Genomic DNA, 17,558 nt, shown 5'->3' with positions numbered 1-17,558 from the left:
CTGATTTTCAAAAATGTTAAAACATTATTCTTTTGATTCTGAAGCAAACAAGCCACTGGGAATAAAAACAAAAAAATACTGAGAAAACTCATGAAAACAAAATTAAATGTAAAATGTAACAAAGGAAAATAGTTTTAATTTGCCAACATGCAGACAACTCATAAATAAATATATTTCTATCCGAATGTTTGTTTTTTTTTTTTTTTTATCAAAAGGGTAGAAATAGCAGCAGCGCTTGAAGTGATGCGCACTGGCAGAAAATGCCCTCAGCGTCGCTGCTGAACAGTGTCAGGAAGGTCACGGCCACCAAGAAGCTCAACAAAGGACAGGTACTAACGCACAACAACACGTCGCCCCGGGAGCAGAGTACATTTGTAAATAACGTGTCATTGTGTCAACAGAGCCATGCAGATCTCACTAGAGAAAATATATATATTTAAATGCTCCATTCAGCAAATAGCACACGAGACACACCAAACCAAACACTGGCATTTTTTTCTTTCCTTTCCAGTTTAAAAGTTTCACATGATCCGCCATCGAAAAAAAAAAACAAAAAAAAAAAAACAAAGCATGCCATGTTGTTTCATTCGACATTATGTCAAAATATGCAGCCCACTAGCCTACATTTCTCCTCACACATGCACTTCCTGGCAAAATTGGATTTCCTAAAGCTGGGTCACCCGGATCAATTCTGTTGTGGTGGAACAATGTCCATTATCTGTGACAGCCAACGAGACTGGGCCACTGCCAGGTTAAAACTAAATAATAAGGTAGAGTTATTACTAGGCTATTGCCTGTCATAAGTGTATTGTAATATTTAGGCTATGGGGCATTTTTCATTTTTTTCCCCCAAAATGTTTAAAGCTATAGAAAGTAATGACAGTTCTGTAGAAACATCTCCAGTCTCAACATGTCACAGTTTTTTCCGGTGGACAGTTGAATGCCAGCCGGGCTCTCTCGCTGTGACACCGCGCAGACAAAGAGCATCTCTGCGGACAGATGAAAGTGACAGGAGCGGCACCTCGCACTGGAAACTCAGTCTCACATATGGAGCTATAGTGGCGAGCTATGGGCACATGAGTCAAAATGAAATATTTTATCTTCGTACTGCAGAGCAAAGATCAAACAGAAATTATCCTAAATTTATTTTCAGTCATAAAAAACAATAGGCTAATAATAATAAATAAATCTCAACCAGATTGAGCATCTTAGAACTGTCAAACTGACAATTTAGTGACCTAAAAATATCTCAGTGATAAAATATTATCTTGTCAGTCGCCAATCTTTGCTCTGATTGACCCCAAAATGTGGTCGATGTAAGCGGGGTTGGAAGTTTTGTGGTGGATCCTTTTGAATGTAAGAGACTTTGACAGACCTGCAGGTTGAGTGGATTGACGCCCAACGCAGAGAATAAACTTCCTCTCCGCCCTGAGTTACACTGAGGATGACAAGACATCGGCGGACCCAAAATGTGGCATTAGCCTATACGCCAAACACGAGGCAGTGTCAGATGCACAGGAACTCACCATAGCCGAATAGGTGTGGACTAACATCTGGGCCACTCTGGATAACCCAAATTGAAATTCAAGCGGATGTGAGGCTGTCCAGCGACTGCGAGGTGTCACCAAACGATCGGAGTTGTAATCCGGGCTGTTCTCATCTGTTTTAAGGGTCCATGGAATTCAAGAGGTTTATTACTTTCCTTCTCGCGGGTGGATTATCTCGCTGTGTGGCGGTTTTTACGCACGGGCTCAGCAGATGAAAGCCGCTGCGACACACACTATCACACACGTACACACATACACACACGGAGTCCTCCAGCCTCTCCATGAACGCACTACTTATAGGTTTTGTGCGCACCCAGCAGAATGAGGGGAGGGGTCGACAGGGTCCACTGCTCTTAAAGAGATATATTCATTCAATTACCCGCCGTTAATTCATTCATCTGCTCCTACCTTTCTTTGATTAATGTTGCCGTTTCGTTTAAACAAAGTTACTGATTGAATTAAACTGTGGCATTTGTATGCATGCACCCACTGCTAATATGAATTGCTCCCTTCGTGGATGGACATTTTAAAAACAATTTCACAAAGCTATGATATCAAATATGTAAACAACTCCTTGTATGCTTTTTTAATATTAAAATGAATCCTAACCGCTTTTACGCACGGCTATCCAAGTCGATCTCATCCAAAAATTGGACACCCCTCGTTTAAAAACGCCAAGAAAGGTCATTTTCTCCTATCAGCTCACCTAAACAAACTGGAAAACAAAAGTGAACGGCCTCCAGGTTGACGTTTTGACAGGAGAATTATTTTGTAGAATTATTATTTTTGGTTAAAACAGAGAGGCAGGCAAACAGGCCTGAACGCAGCCTCAGCTCGTTATTATCAGATTCATTATTCCATACGATATAGGCGTACAGTGGCTGAAATAATAATAGTGCAAAACTTTGTCCTGTTTTGGTTTACCTGCGCACCGTACGGCTCAGTCTTGGTTCGGGATTTCCAAAGCATACTGCGCTCTCGGTGTCCGGCTGCAGCGGAGGGGTTAACGTGATGCGGTGGGTGGAAACCGGCTGAAGGTGCAGAGGGGAGTGAGTTACTTTGAGAAGCGATGCAGGAGTTTGTACGGATGAGTCACAAAGAAGAAAGACGGCTGTTTGAAGGGGTGGGGGGTGGGGGGGATAAAGAGGGCGGGAGGTAAAAGGAGTTGGGGAGGGGGCACAAACTTTTTTTTTTTCATCCTCTCCAGTGATGCTGTGATGAATGAAAAGATGGCTGACCTGTGTGGCGACCATCACAATGCTAAACAAAATGTGTTCCTATTCATTTATTTATTTTGCTATTTTCGGCTATAGGCCTAATGTGATGTGCACATCAAATTTAGCCCACAAACACCTTGCCTATGCCGGAATAAAAAAGTGCAAAAAAGCAAAAAAAGTCTAAAATGAGTTTTTATTCCCCAGTTCATCCATGGAGTAGCCCTGCCAAATAGATAATACTGAACTACTCCCAATCTCAAGCATATGAGTCAACATGTAATAGATATTTTATCAGGAGATTGATTAGTCAGCCACTTGACATTTTTGTGCATCCAAAGAGATTTAATTTAAAGCTCAAAACAGAGCTTTTCTGGACACCATTTATCTTCTCAAATGTATCATTTTAGTACAACTGTTTTGTTTTCAAGGGATTCATTTACTAAAATATTGGTTTTACAATCAGAGAAAAACAACAACAAAAAAAAACATTATCAAATAGGAAAAATAATGATATTAGATGGAGAGTATCAGCATTTGCACTCAAAGCCCTGAGCCTTATATCCAGCTCTCTGCAGTTATAGGCTATACACACATCTTCCATGTGAGTGAGGTGTGTGTGTCAGAAACTTCTTCCACAGCATCATATCCGAACAAGGCTCAGTGCGCCATCTAGTGGCAGATAATAGACAGGACATCGCCTCTGTGAAGCTGAAACTTGGGAGATTTTTTTTTTCCTGAATAATTTATAAGCAGCGATTTTAATCTCTTCCACCACTTATTTGGCTCTGACTCAGATTAAGGAAACAGCTACACAATAAAGGAACCTGCTTTAACTAAGAGCATTTTTGTGCCTGATCATATTTATTCTCATCTTTGTTTAAACGAGTAGCACAGCTTCAAGAACAAGAAAAATCTTCATCTCATCGATTATACTCTCACAGGTTTAAGATTTAAGATGATGTTTCTACACGGCTTCAGTAGTTGTTGTAGATAAGCATCATAAAAAAGGGAAAGTAATGAAAAACAATACTGGCAACAAGATTGTGGTTCTATACCAAAATAGTTCTTTATTAAATTCATTTCCATTTTGGCATTCACATGAAAGATTGTCTGTGCCTTGTCAGTTCAATGTGGACAGCACAGACATTTACACTGTATTATAATGAATATTATGATACATAGAAATTTCATTATTTTGCCTTCATTTCCATGCAACTTCATTTTACAAAAACCACGAGACCATTGGTACTTTGTTTGGAGACACTCGTCTTACTGACAAGACAGCATGAGACAAAATTTGAGTTTTTTTTTTTAATCCACAAGCCAGTTTGGAAAAGATAACAAGCACATTTGAAAGCCTTTGTACCTGGAAAGGGGAAGCCCTCGTTATTTTTTCATCATAGTGGCGACTCATTTTTAGTTTTCCACATCCCACACTGTCCATCACCAGTAGCAGTTTGGTTTCACTTCACTCCCACCGACTTTCTCAGGTTCCCCATACAGCTCAGAGCTGCTTTATCATTTCTCATCATGGTGTCTCCGATCTGCTGTTTACAGAGGGGGCACTGGTCCGCCATGGCACACAGAGCCTCCTCCAGCGCCTCCTGTGTGTGCTGGTCAGGCAGTGCGCTACACAGTCCCAGCATGGTGAGTGTGTGTTTCAACCAGCCCTCCTCTATGATCAGGCCTGTGATCCAGGGCTGGGCGCGGATACAGCCCCCCAGAGCCTGCAGCCCCAGCCTCCACAGCTCTGCAGCCTCGTCCCACCACTCCTCCCAGCTGAGGCTCACCCTAGCTGGGCCGGAGCCGGAGCTGGAGCCGGAGCCGGAGCCTGCGTCAGAGTCCAGGGCACCACGGAGGAACCGGAGAGCTGCAGAGAAGAACCTCCTCTGGCTTGCATCCACAGGGCCTGAAAAAACACAAAAAATAAGACCAAACTGGAACATAGTCTCTAAAGAGTCTTTAATTAGAGGGGAATACCATTTGAGTTAAGTGTTTTGTAGATAAATATGATTAGCAACTTTTGTTAATACAAATAACTCCCGCCAAAGACTGTAAACCATAAACTTAACAAGAGTTATAAATGAAAGCGAATCACCAGTGAACCTTTTTTAATCAAGAGGACCAAGCTACAAATATTGAATTTATTAGTACTGTTACTTTATTTTGAGAAGCTCCAATTAGACTGGAATCGACTTCAAAACAGAAACAGGTAACACTAACCCAACCTAAATGCACGTATCAAAGCCAGTCTTACCTGCAGGAGCCGGCTTGAGTCGGCCCATCATCAGCCCCAGGGTGCAGTAATTGGCAGCGAGAACCACAAGGCGGGGTTTATACACCAGAACAGGAAGTGCTTCACTCAGAAGCACCTCTAGGGTTTTGAAACATGGGTCCTTCCTGTTGATGGAAACAAATAAAAAGTATAACTGTGGATGTACTTTCACTTCTGGTATGGAACTGATAAACATTTGACTAATTCTTCACATTCAGTTTTCTCGCACAACCCCTAAGAGCAAGTGTCAGGTGTCTCAGTACCTGACTCTCTCCGGCTCTGTGACGGTGAAGTTGAGGAGGGCCGAGCAGGCCGTCTCCATGCTGGGGTCCCGGGCCGCGGCCACCCCGCCGCCTTTCCCCTTCAGGGAGCTCCAGCACTGGGACAGGAAGTCCACCAGCAGGGCCGGGGTGTCCAGGGTGAGGAGCACCTTCCTGGGGCCTTCTTCTGCGGAGAGGTGGCACAGAGCTGGGAGCAGATACCTGCAGAGACGGGGGGAGGGGAGCAATAAAGTAAGACACTTAAAATGAAAAAAAGCCCACTTCAATTGCTTTTGCCATTCAACTGTATTCTGTACCTCTGCTCTCACAGAAAAAACTCCTCTGTACCAGTTACCTCAAGTTACTAAGATTGTCTGTTCTTTCTCTACACTCAGCCTTTATGTGTCGTATTGTTCTTCATCGTTTGTGGATTCTTAGTTTATGAGCTGACTGTTATTTTGGATTTAATAAATAAAAGGAGTTTCCTGTAAAAGAACTTGATGAAGGAACAAAATCTAATATAAATCAAACTTTGAAAAGGTGAAATCAGGTATGGGTTGTTGCTTTGAGTCTCTGGCCCCCGATGCACTGAGAGAAACCACAGCTGCTTTCCCCTGGTTTTTATACCTGCTGGAAACAGGGAGATCCACCAGAATTCAGGAAGACCCACAAAGTAATTTCTTAACACACTAATACACCTCAGTGCAGCGTATGATCATCGTTGCCTAAAACTGGGGTGCAAAAGATGCACCCAGAGACATATTTCATGCAACTACAGAGTCTGAAATGAACCCTTGTCAAGCATATAATGCTAGTAAAATTGGCCTTCAGAAGATAAACCATTACAGCCACAGAAGCAAGTAAACGTTTAAGATTTCATTCATTCATTCATTCAATTTCTAAGCTGCTTACCCTTATTAGGGTCACTGGCACTTTTAAGACTCCCCTAACAAAATCAAAGCAAATCAGTGGCTCTATATTTATATTATGCAGGCTCTTGGTTGACGGCTTCTAAACCAATGCAAAGTCCTGTTTCTCAGCTGCCTGGATGGCGAGCTAATCTAATGTTGGTTAAAATTTAACAATATTCCCCGGGGCGATACACAGCAGGAGTGACACAGTTGTGCTGTTGAATGTCCCGCCGTAATCACGCCAAAGAGGTCATTAATAAAGCTAATTCATGCATTAATTAGTGAGTGTTTCTATGTCAACACATGGGTGGTAGCAACACGCCACCTCTCTTGTAAAGCATTGCGTGTTTTGCAGAAAATCTGTTTTTCCTCATTAATATGCAAATGTTCCACGAGGGTGGTCTAAAATTTAATATACTATTGTCCAGGAGGGACTTCTGGTGTAAGCATTAGGTTCCTGTCATGTTTTGTCCTTGTGTTGTTGTGGTAACATCAGTGTGTCTACACTCACACACGCCCGAAATGTATGAATGAGTGAGCGAGTTTCACATGAACGCTCAAACATGTATGAATGAAAACACTAACACTGAAAACAGGCAGGGTGACATATTCCTATCAAAAAAGCATATTCATTATTTGTAGTGGGTAAAACCTATTCTTGCCTTTTCTGTTTTTTTTTTTTTTTAAAAATAGGTACAAGATCTGGGCAATTGAGCCTAGAATAAATTTCAGACTCTGCTGAACCGGCCAGACCAGTGACACCTCTGCCAGGATAAGTGCACTGCTTGTGAAATTCAGGACTCTTCCTTGCTTGGACTTTTTTTAGTTGTTGTTGTTGTTGTTTACCTCAGAGGGGTTTTGCTCGTCCAAGCCCCGCCTTCCTCACTGACAGACATCTCAGACATCCAGCTGGAGAGGCCCTGCTCTGGGCTCTCACCCTGCAGATGGCTCCTGCTGTAGCCGATCAGGAACGGCAACAAGCCGGTCACTTCCTCCTTCAGACAGGAAGTCTCCTCAGCCAGCCAGGAGCACAGGGAGCGGAACGTGGCGTAAATGAAAGGGTCACCGTAGCGACTTGGATCCACCTTGGAGACAAACCAGAGAGCAGGATTTAGGAAGCGGATTAAGCAATGAGGACGCTTATTGTCTTACATTCACGGTTCATTAAATAACAGTAACTTCACAAATTTTAAGAACTAACCTGTGACATTTTCACACCAATAAACTTCTGTTTTGCTAAATTATACAACACAGTGGTGATTCAATCTACATCAAATTCATTAAACTTGCACACATGCCATTTTAAACATCAAGTGTTGGTTAGCTGTTTACTGGTGTGGCATCAAAATTAGTTTCTTCTAAAAAATATTTACTCACACCTCTGTTTCATGCCAGGGAAAAAAATAGTATTAGTTCATTTTGTTGTAGCTCTTCAAATGGCAAAACAATTTAAAATAAGAATACTAACAAACGATCTCTGGGAAGTGCAGTGAAAAAACATCAGAGCAACAACCACTTAGCACCAAAGATGGCGCCAAAATAAAACATGAATCATGCAGTACTACTACCGCCCTCATGGAGTGAGCCAACCCAAAACAATCGAATGCATGTATAATATTAAATGAATAACAAGATATTAAGGAGTCAGACAGCGATGTAATGAATGCTGAGGACCTCTCACCTGCTGCAGGTGGTATATGACAGCAGAGAAGGCCTCCTCCAGCACCCTGAGGACCTGCCTGCTCTGCTGCAGAGTCAGCCCGGAGGTGGCACTGCGTTCGGCTGCGGCGCCCTGCGGGACTCCTGCACTGCAGGCCTGCTCTATGGCAGCCTCCATGATGCGGTAACAGCCTGGAAATAAGGAGTTTGAGTTCACATCAGGAGCAGAATTAATACAATTTAATCTATTTAACAGATTCACTGTTTCATAACACCTCACATTTTATGAGCCAATCATAGTATTATCATTACTGTGTTATTATTAGCTGAAACCTTTTTGTCCCAAGTAAGAGCCATGAGTATTAGTGAGGCGTAAAACACAACACGTCAACATGTTCATCTCACAAAACATATACAAGTATTTAACAAGACATTAAAAACATATATATACCTCACTCCTAACCTTGTGCATCTGCCAAAGAAGCAGTGGGCGGACAGCCAATCTGTCACAGGGGAGCTGGGTTACTGTTTAGTTTCTTACTTCCACTCAAATTGGAGGAGCTGAATTTCAGCGTGCTTGGCTGAAATTCAGTGGACAGATTGTCCCTCAGTGATCAGTGGATTAGATTTTGGTGGTGACCTGGATCTGGGATGTCCGATATTAGATGATATTCTTTACTAAGCCGTGACTATTATGCTGCATTCATCAGCTGGTTAGACATCAAATACCTCGGCTGCGCTGCATTCACACTCTTTTTTTTTTTTTCTCCCCCGAAAATGACACTCAGAAGTCATATGATAAACAAACAAACAAACTGGGAAACTTCTTAGCTTTGAGTAGCATTTTGAATAAGCAGGTACCTGTAAGTGTGTGCTGCAGCTCTGTGGTCAGGTCGCTGCCGGGCGGCTCCTCCAATCCCATCCTGACTTCTACACAGGCGCGGTTCACGAGCAAACAGCAGAACTTCGGAGGGCCCACGTGCTCCCACCCATACAAATCCAACAGACATGCACTGAGCACCAGAATGGGCCCGATCTGTCCTGGTGTCAACTTAGCCTGAATCATGGGCCTCAACACCTCCCACACACTGGCCACGACTCCCTTCAGCTCCTCGCTCTCTGCCATCCCTCCTGCCGGGGGAAGAAACTGCACCAACTGGGTGCACATATCCAGCCTGGCCTGGTCTTTGGCTTGGCAGAACTCTTTGGACACCCTGACCAGGAGAGCCAGGAGCTCAGTGGGGTGTTTCCTCCATGCTTTGTCCCTGGTTTTACCCGAGAGGATGCAGCCCAGCAAGGCAAGCCCCCTCTTGTGGCTCAAAGTCTGGTTTTGCTCGAGTGCTTGGCACAGAGCTGGGACGGCCCCCCGCGTCAGCAGCTGGTCGGGACCCCTGGGTAAGGCGCACACCGCAGTCAACACCTGGTAGCAATCGGCGGCTATGGCCTCATCCAGCTGGGGGGACAGAGAGTGTTCCTGAGGCGCTGATGAATTGTCCTCCTTGTCCTTCTGTTTACTGGTTTCAGTCTCTCCAGTCGGGCTCTGCTCAGGCTTATCTGTTGTGTTTGAAATCTCTGCCGACTGAGCCTCACCACCCTGACTCTGCCTCGTGTGAGTCCTTTCAGTCTCCACCCCTTCTCTGCATTGGCTCTCCATTCCCTGGGCGGCTTGCTGGGTCCATTTGGGACCCTCAGCGAGGATCCTCAGCAGAAGTGGAACGGTGGTGAGGAGCTGAGGATGGGAGGCCATGTCTGTGTCTGTGCTCAGGGCGGCCAGCAGAGCAGTGCCCAGAGACAGGAGCTCCTCCGGGGGCAGCCTGCAGCTCTCACTCCCTCTGACTGCTGTCACCAGCAGCCGGGCTGGAAGGTTAATGCCCACAGCCTCAAAGATGCGCCTCAAGGTGGGCTTGTCTAGCTGGTTAGCTGGACACAAACGGGTGATCTGAAAACAGGGAGAGAATTTTTAATTTTTTTTATTTTACAAATTCCCATACATATAAGGATTCAGTCCAAAGTTGTAATACAATAAGTATCTACAAACAGCAGGTAAACTGACCTGAACATAAACAAAAGCGGATAATTGTACACTAATGTTAGTATGAGCAGTGATACCCACTGACACTATTACTGGTGAGGCTGCTTACCCTATGAGAATGAAAAAATATCTATAGACCTTTCACCTTTAAACCTTTGCAGAGACTATGTGTATAATGAAATATCTCTCTCTCTCTCTCTAAATAGACATATACTTATAATGTATAATTGATGTTGATTCAGCAGCCTTATGGAAAACATTTTAATACATATGATACATAATTCAGCTGATATGTATATACAGAATAAAAAAACAGCTACTATTTAAACAGTGACTGACTGGTAGAGATACCACACAGATGATAACTTACCAGGAGCAGGGCAGCCAGTGTGTGGCTGTCGTTTGTAGTGTGTCTGAGCGTATGGAGACACTTCTCCAAAACCTCCCTCTGTGCATCAGTCAGGCCTCCACCTCCACCGCCTCCACCTCCTCCTCCTCCTCCTCTGTCCCTCTCTGACTCTCCTCCTCCTCCTGCCTGCTCCTCTCCTCCTGTAGCGGGGACCTCGGTGATGCTGCTCTCAGACATTACGACCTCCTTTACCCGCAATTAAGAGAGAAAAACAAAAGGAAAACAATCCAAAGAGGAAAATCCAAAACGAAGGACATGTCTTCAATTAAAAATATGACATTTTACCTCACTGGACAGCTGTGATGGGATAAGATTAGCTAATTTAATCCTTAATTTGCATTTTCGTTGCCTGATTTTTTTTCTAAGCAATGAATTCTCCTACTGTTAGACAGCATGCCAGGGATTCAATGGACTAAACATGTTTAAAAAAAAAAAAAAAAAAAAAAAAACAACTCACCGACCAGACAGACCTGCACAACGCACGCCACACGCGAGCACTTCCCGGAAGTAAGTTGTCAAAACAAGGATGCGAGGGACCAATCAAAATGATAGAAAAATGTCTGTCGGCCAATCACAGCAGCGCTCTTTGGACCGCCGCGGCGCCATTTTGGTCCATGTTCTTGTAGAGTGAAAGGACCTTCGTATTTTTGTTTATGGCTAAAATTATACAGACACTGTCACGTTAAAGCTTAAAAAGTGTCTGTCGCGACAAAGAGGCAAGAAATGCACCTGGACACTGAGCGAGAGCAATGTGCAGAAACTGCCAGCAGGTGGCGCTAAGTGGAAGGACACAGCTGCATGAATTATAATTTTTTTTTTTTTTTTTACATCCGTGTGAAGGTGCAGTGTCTACAGTCAGAACGGTCTAAACATAAATAACCAAACAATATCAGTTTTATTTTACTTTACGACATTTCGCCTCGTATGTACTATGATTTTTACGTTTGTATCCTCCCTCTAAAAAAATAGTTAATTAATTAATAACGTCCAGACATTTTTTTTTAACCTTTATTTGGTTTAATTCAGGTCAAGCACATTAAGTATAACTGCATACATTGTTGCATATATTTTTTTTATCAGAGAAGATTTTGTAAATATACAGTATAAAAATAATATGTAAATAAATTACAGTGAACAAGTAACAAAAAGTAGGGAAAATAAAGGAAGGAAGAAAAAATCTTAAGGGTCTGCTAACTAATTTGAGTACATTTGAAATGTCTAAATAATTTAATAGTTTTTGTCAATTTGTAATTTCTGAGTTTCAAATTTTTAGGTGTAGTCAAACATGTTTTAAAAATCGCAATTGTTAAAAATGTAAAGGAGGGTATTTTTCCGCTAAATCATTTTATGAACATAATATTTAGCCAAAATAATAATCATATTAATTATATAAGTTTCGTTTGCCGAAAAATTATGATTGTTAACATGAGTAATATATCAGTCTTTGTTAGTAGCCGATGAAATCTTTGAGAAATTATTCTGTAAGTCAAGAAGAAATGCGGTGAAAACAATCCAGCAAGACATGTTCATGTTCAATAGTTTCTCGGCACACTTGGCAAAAGACACATCTGTTGTTTTGAGTTGAGAAGAATTTACAAATATTAGCTCTACCCGTGCATAAGGTGTTTATTTTATTTCATTTTATTTTGAAACGCCGGCCTGCCGGAAGTGCTATTCTTCCATTCTTAACCGCCGTGTCGGTCCTGCCCACCTCACAGTCAGGCTCACCATCAGCTGTGCAAGCGAAATGAATACTGACCTAAATACTGCTAAAGGAAAGACAACGACGACGTGCCACGGCAGCCGACTGAAAGACGAGTTTTACAAATGTAAGTTCGTTCACGTCTTTCTTTAGTAGCGACGTAAAAACACCCAGAAAATGAGCCGTTTCTGCTCGCTTTGGCGGAGGAGAGGTGCCAACAGCTGTTAGCTTCAAGGTGCCTGTGTGATTATACAGGTGAAATATCGCACGACGCTGCCACCCAACCTCTCCCATGCCAGTGTTTACGAGCTTTGTTTATCATATAGCAACAAATCAAGGATATTATTAGTGTCAAGTCGATCCGGGCATCCGTATTTATGAATGTTATGACAGCTAGGAGTGCAGCGGACTGCGCAAGCTTGGCTCACAACGACTACCACCAGTGAGAGCCAGCGAGGCTTTCAGAGATAAGTAGCCTACAGGGGTTATGGGCCTATTCAATTATCTGACAGCCAGAGAGAGAAACGTCCCGTAAGCCAGCATGCCCTTAATAATAAAGCCTGACTCTTGTTGTCATGCTGGTAAGCTGCATAACGCATGAGGAGCCCACCATTTTGGATGAAACGCCTGCGAGAGATATATCATCCCAGCAGCTGCACTGTATACCCTGCCTGTTTTTAATTGACAGTCAATCATCCAGGGGCTGAAGCATAAATCATCATATCGCTGTGTGGACATGAACATGCGCGATATTAATGTCTCAAAAGGCAACTTTATGGATAATAGCAAATTTGGGTTTATGGTTATCCTATGAGGCAGTGATTGGGCTGTTCTGATCAGTAAAATACTTTGTGAAGTAGCTGCATTTGGCATAAACATCGAGGAATTATGCCCTTATTCATCCACTGATTCATTGGTTTGCACTTGTCATCACCATGAGGAAAAGTCTATTTAATGTTTCTATAATAGGCTCCCACTGTAGTGACCTAATATGTGTCCCTTGTAGTGATCGTGACCTCACCGTGCTGCATGGTGTTTTTATCTCTTATTTATAGGGGCGTTTATTTATTTATTTTTGTGTTGTAGCTGTTTTGTCGCATGTGTCCTAGGATTGCAGCATTTTTTTCCCCCACCCGGATGCTGGTCATTGTGGTTGCCATTGCGTAAGAAGAGATAAATATTTATCATGTTGATTTGCAGGGGACTCTGCTGGGTGGAAAGAGCTATTTGCCTTGCCCTCATTTCCTTCAGTGACTGCATGTGGGACCTGTGTTGTGTAAATTGAGATAAAAACAAGCTCCACCGACCCGTCTGCCCACAACCCAGCACGGCACTGACAAGTGAGCCTCTGACTGCCGCAACTCAAGGAGAGGAGGAGAAGGAGGAGGAGGGAGAGAGCAAACTTGTCCACCCGGATGTAACGGGGTTTGGGTCACTGATATCCTTATTGTGCGGAACTTTACTCTCAAGGGAAAAGTCGCCTTTGGAAAGTCCACAATGGCCGAGCTGTCATCAGCCCAGGTGACTGAGCGCACCTGAGCTTTGACTCCGCCGCTGCCGCACCGAGTCTCCAGCAGCCAGTTGGCTTTTTTTTACTGCGCAGCCACATAACAGCGAAATCCTCTTGCAACTTTCACAGGGATTAAAAAAAAAAAAAAATCAACGAATCCCTCGCGTTTTTTGTAAGGGGTATTTTTACTCGCGAGTGCTTTTTTTGGTGGCCTACTTGGGAGAAGAAAACAAGCGGCCAGGGGACAGATGTCTGTTTGTTGGTTTTGGGGCTGACTCAACTGTTGATCATTAGAGGGAGGCTGTGCGCAGGAATGCGGATCCAGACGATGAGACATAACGTGCAGGTTTGTCCAAGGAGTTCATTTCATGTAAATTAGTCTTTCTTGATGTGAATGGCTTCATTTGCAAGTGAGAGATCCATAATTTGAATAATACTCAACGAGAAATGACAGAACTGATGTTGCGCATCTGTTGCAAGATAATAAACCCTAATGTATGTCGATCTCCTGTAGTATTGCCGAAGTTTTTAACTATCTTTAACCTTTCACTTATATGGCAGCAACTTGCTGTATTTTTTTTTTTTTTTTTACATGCTTATCAATGAGCATCTTTCTGAAAACCCCCCTTTCAGAATAGATATATAATGTGCAGGAATTCAGACCCTCATACTTTCACCTAATTAATTTATGACGCTTTGCACGTGGTCTGCTTCTCATGAACAGATTAGCAGTGCAGATGCTTATGAAAGTTGCATGCTGTAAGTCGTTTCCTTGTGTTCCACTGTGGTGAGATGCTGTGCAGAAGAGCTCTGCTGACGTGTTGAACACAATGTCCCAGGACCAGAACCACTCTCCTTTTTTTTCACCCCCTTCATTCTCTCTTCTCTGCTGCAAGAACGTGTTTGAGAATTATATGAGGGGGAAAAAATGAGGTAGGGCTGTTCTCCTCGGGCTAGTTGCATGCATGCATACCACACCTCATTAATCAGCTCTGCTGAAGCATTATATCACCTGCCAGCACAGAATTTACCTGAATATCTGAAAGCAACAGGTTTGTGTTGGATGTGCAGCATGTTCACTCTCAGATGAGTTCAGTCTGCATCATGCTCTTTTTTTTGTGAGCTCATAGCTTAATCTTCACTTTCTGATCTGTCATGAAAGGTTTTATGAACTGGTTTAAGTGTGCATAATTTATCACTTTCAGAAAGTCTATTACTTTTTTGATCTTCACATCTGGACCATTTTAGGCCAGAAGAACCGTGAAATAAGAGAGTCACATATCACTCTCCCTGGAAGCAATGAGAAAGGCATTCAGCATTTGGAGTCTTGACCTCTTGAATGTACAAACCGTTGAGGCTTTCATCATCATATTTTCCATGATCATCTGAAGTCATCAGGTCCATATGTTACAAATATGTAATTTTAAATCAGATGTCCCCAAATTCCATTCCCATCCTGCTCTCCGAGCAGAATATATCTAGCTGAAGTGAGAGCGTGTACTTCCACAAGTTTTCAGGCTGATACATTACAGGCTATTCATATTCCTCAGAGTGCTGGTCTAAAGAGCCGAAGCGGCACTGTCTGTCTGTCTGTCCATTAATAAATTCATGTAGAGAAGAAAAATTGATGAGAACACCTAAATTATCCATCCTTGGGTCCTGTAATTATCGTCGATTCATTCGTGTGTTACATCATTTCTTCTCTCTCTCTCTCTCTCTCTCTTTCCTCCCATCCAGAGTTGTGTCTGAGCAGCTTAGGCTGTGAAGGGCCCACAGGCGGCCATGGTGAATCTCTTCTCCAGCGTGCTGGTGTTGACCTGTCTTCACCCCTCACCTCACCGCACCTCCCTGCCCACCTAACTCCTCTCTCCGGCTCTCTCTCCACATCCTTCTCCTCCGCCACCTGAGGGGTATTGCACGAAGCAGGTTAGCCAGTTAACTTTAAAAAGTGTTAGTGAATATCTTCTGAAAATTTTGTCTATCATTAGGAACCATCATCATTATCCTAAACCGTACACTCTGGTTAGATTTAAATCACTATCAGTAGTATATAGCATAATTTTTTCCACAGTTATCTTGCTAAATATCTAATCTTGGTTTGTGGAATTCCCTCCTTGTCCAAAGACAGGTAAATATGTTTTTTTCAGTTGTAGTTGTTTGTTGACTTTGTTGTGTTTGCTAATTGGCAGTTTACGTGAGGGAGAAATCTACCTTACAGTTTGTAGAACGAGTGTAGCTGGTCAGCTGGGTTGGCCAAAGTGTGTCTTTATTTATTGATTTATTTTTTGTATGGGGTGGGAGCCCGAGATTGCTTTAATACCTTCAGATGTAAATTGTTTGAGGACCTGATGCCATCCCCACAGTTATGAAAAATCCCTTCAAATATACTTTTGTTTTTGTAATCTCTTGTGTCCATAGGGTGTGTATCTTTGGCCTAACAGATTGAATGTTATATGATTTAAAAATGTATTTTATTTTTGGGTTTTTAAACCATGGCACAAGACAATGTTTCATTCAGGACTTTTAGCCAAAATTTTATATCCATTAAATAAACACATACTGTAATGCATGGCTATCCTTTGATTTCTGTAATGGAAAAAAATATCCTAATTACTGAAACATTATTTATTAAAAAAAAAAAAAAAAACATAGACAAAAAAGTCCACATGAATTGTGACTGATTTGATTCAAAGAATTTCATATTGATTCAGGCTGAAGTCAGAACAATTCATTCTGTTCTTTTCTTGTAGCCGATCGATGGAGTTGAATCAGCAGAATTTACCATTTACGCAATGAATGAATCATTACACCCTTAGGTTCCTCTGTGATTTTTCCTTTTTTAAACACCGGTGGTATTGGGTGAATCAGGTGCCGTTGCTGTGCATATCCCACTTTTAGCTCTCATGGTTTGCAGTGCTAAAACCGCTCCTGTTTGGTTATTTCACATAGCATTGATGGACTGAGTGAATCTAGGGGAAATAATTTGGGTGCGCTAACATACACCTGTGTTGTCCTGCCAGGTCCTCGGTTCGTTTGGAAAATGTCCTATGCACACCACAAGCTGCTCACCTGGAGCCTACCTCACTTCGTCACCCTATCACTGGCCTACCTCTGGTGCTTGGCCCCTCCCACAGGTAAAATAGACACCCTGAAGTCAAACTAAATGTATTGACAGAGAACTGATAAGGAAGCTCACATCTTTACCCAGTAAACAGCCAGCACTCATCTGCACAGTAGGTTCACACGCCTTTGATTACCCAGGGTGGATGTTCATCCTCCTTGGAATTGATTGTTTCAGGGTGTTTACTGTCCTTTTTAATCAGAAACAGGGAGGATGATTACTGTCGGCGCCCCTGCTGTGAGTCTCTTTTACTGAGTGAGCGCCTGATGCCACTGACTGCTGGGTTACAATGTGAGAAGGGACAATAGGCTCTCTGTGTGTCAGATGCAGTGTGTGTGTGTATGTGTGGGAGCAGAAGAAGAGAGAGAAGAGGAGTGGGATGACTAAACCGAAGCCAAAGGATCCTTTCTCAAACATAAACTGTAGTGCTTTTGTATGTGTGCGGCTGGTCTCGTTCAAAGACTCAAGTTACACTGACTCGCCTGCATCCCATAATGCATCAGCCTTGACTGTCCTGTTGCTATGGTAACAACAGCTATGGGGATAGCGCCGTGCTGCGATGGTCGGGTGAACTCACTGCCTTTGTGCTTGCGTTTGCTTTAGCCATCATAACTGGTGGTAGCCACTCAGCCGAGTCCTATCTAAAGCACACACTGTGAATTTTAACTGCTGCTTTGACTAGGCAGGTTGAATAAAAGCATTTGCACTTTCAGGACATGCACACACACACACACACAGAGCGGTCTGAGCCGTTGATAAGAGTCTGATATGTTCAGGCTGGGAGGGCGGAGTGTGGTGCGTAGTGTGTACTGTGCTCTGGGTTTTAATCAGTGTCTTGTTTTGTCAGGGAAAAGCCAGACTTCCTGTCTGTGCTCTCTGACTTGGCCCACTACTTAAACTGTGGCTGTGTGATGG

At 43.0% G+C, this 17,558-nt stretch overlaps 3 protein-coding genes across 8 annotated transcripts in view; 1 reads left to right on the top strand and 2 right to left on the bottom strand.

The window, feature by feature from the left end:
- The window catches only part of tfap2e (transcription factor AP-2 epsilon), a 13,216-nt gene extending 10,686 nt beyond the window's left edge, over positions 1 to 2,530 (bottom strand). The window contains exon 1 of one of the 2 annotated variants that reach the window (XM_030063947.1): positions 2,472 to 2,530. In XM_030063947.1, the coding sequence (XP_029919807.1) occupies positions 2,472 to 2,516 (45 nt within the window). In that variant the 5' untranslated portion in view covers positions 2,517 to 2,530. Of the gene's footprint in view, positions 1 to 1,526; positions 1,795 to 2,471 lie in introns of those variants that run through there. The other variant, XM_030063948.1, reaches the window with a different exon arrangement.
- Positions 2,531 to 3,805: 1,275 nt separating this feature from the next.
- ncdn (neurochondrin) lies at positions 3,806 to 10,894 on the bottom strand. 4 transcript variants are annotated; one of them, XM_030064208.1, is made up of 8 exons: positions 10,768 to 10,894; positions 10,272 to 10,496; positions 8,731 to 9,808; positions 7,892 to 8,061; positions 7,057 to 7,295; positions 5,303 to 5,521; positions 5,022 to 5,164; positions 3,806 to 4,673 (listed from the first exon to the last, which is right to left on the bottom strand). In XM_030064208.1, exons 2-8 carry the CDS (start codon positions 10,485 to 10,487, stop codon positions 4,228 to 4,230), a joined length of 2,511 nt encoding a protein of 836 aa, XP_029920068.1. In that variant the 5' UTR covers positions 10,488 to 10,496; positions 10,768 to 10,894; the 3' UTR covers positions 3,806 to 4,227. The 4 variants fall into 4 exon arrangements, with proteins under 4 accessions (XP_029920068.1, XP_029920071.1, XP_029920069.1 ...); XM_030064211.1 differs by having other exon boundaries at positions 10,781 to 10,812; XM_030064209.1 differs by having other exon boundaries at positions 10,272 to 10,502; positions 10,768 to 10,802.
- A 1,092-nt stretch (positions 10,895 to 11,986) lies between these two features.
- Positions 11,987 to 17,558, top strand: part of kiaa0319l (KIAA0319-like ortholog) — a 28,469-nt gene continuing 22,897 nt past the window's right edge. Inside the window, exons 1-4 of one of the 2 annotated variants that reach the window (XM_030063359.1) lie at positions 11,987 to 12,139; positions 13,213 to 13,868; positions 15,260 to 15,448; positions 16,543 to 16,656. In XM_030063359.1, coding sequence (XP_029919219.1) covers positions 16,563 to 16,656 — 94 coding nt within the window. In that variant the 5' untranslated portion in view covers positions 11,987 to 12,139; positions 13,213 to 13,868; positions 15,260 to 15,448; positions 16,543 to 16,562. The remainder of the gene's footprint in view (positions 12,140 to 13,212; positions 13,869 to 15,259; positions 15,449 to 16,542; positions 16,657 to 17,558) is intronic. The other variant, XM_030063360.1, reaches the window with a different exon arrangement.

This window comes from Myripristis murdjan, chromosome 11 (assembly GCF_902150065.1).
Source record: "Myripristis murdjan chromosome 11, fMyrMur1.1, whole genome shotgun sequence".
Taxonomy (NCBI): domain Eukaryota; kingdom Metazoa; phylum Chordata; class Actinopteri; order Holocentriformes; family Holocentridae; genus Myripristis; species Myripristis murdjan.
The sequence above is the reverse complement of the archived record's forward strand: the minus strand, read 5'-3'. Positions and strand labels throughout refer to the sequence as shown.

Excerpts from the sequence above, each read along its gene's own strand:
- ncdn (XM_030064208.1), bottom strand. The coding sequence starts at position 10,487 with ATGTCTGAGAGCAGCATCACCGAGGTCCCCGCTACAGGAGGAGAGGAG. Across the intron at positions 5,522-7,056 it reads ACGAGCAAAACCCCTCTGAG|GTATCTGCTCCCAGCTCTGT; the intron begins GTAAACAACAAC and ends CCGTCTCTGCAG. Across the intron at positions 5,165-5,302 it reads ACAGAGCCGGAGAGAGTCAG|GAAGGACCCATGTTTCAAAA; the intron begins GTACTGAGACAC and ends TTCCATCAACAG.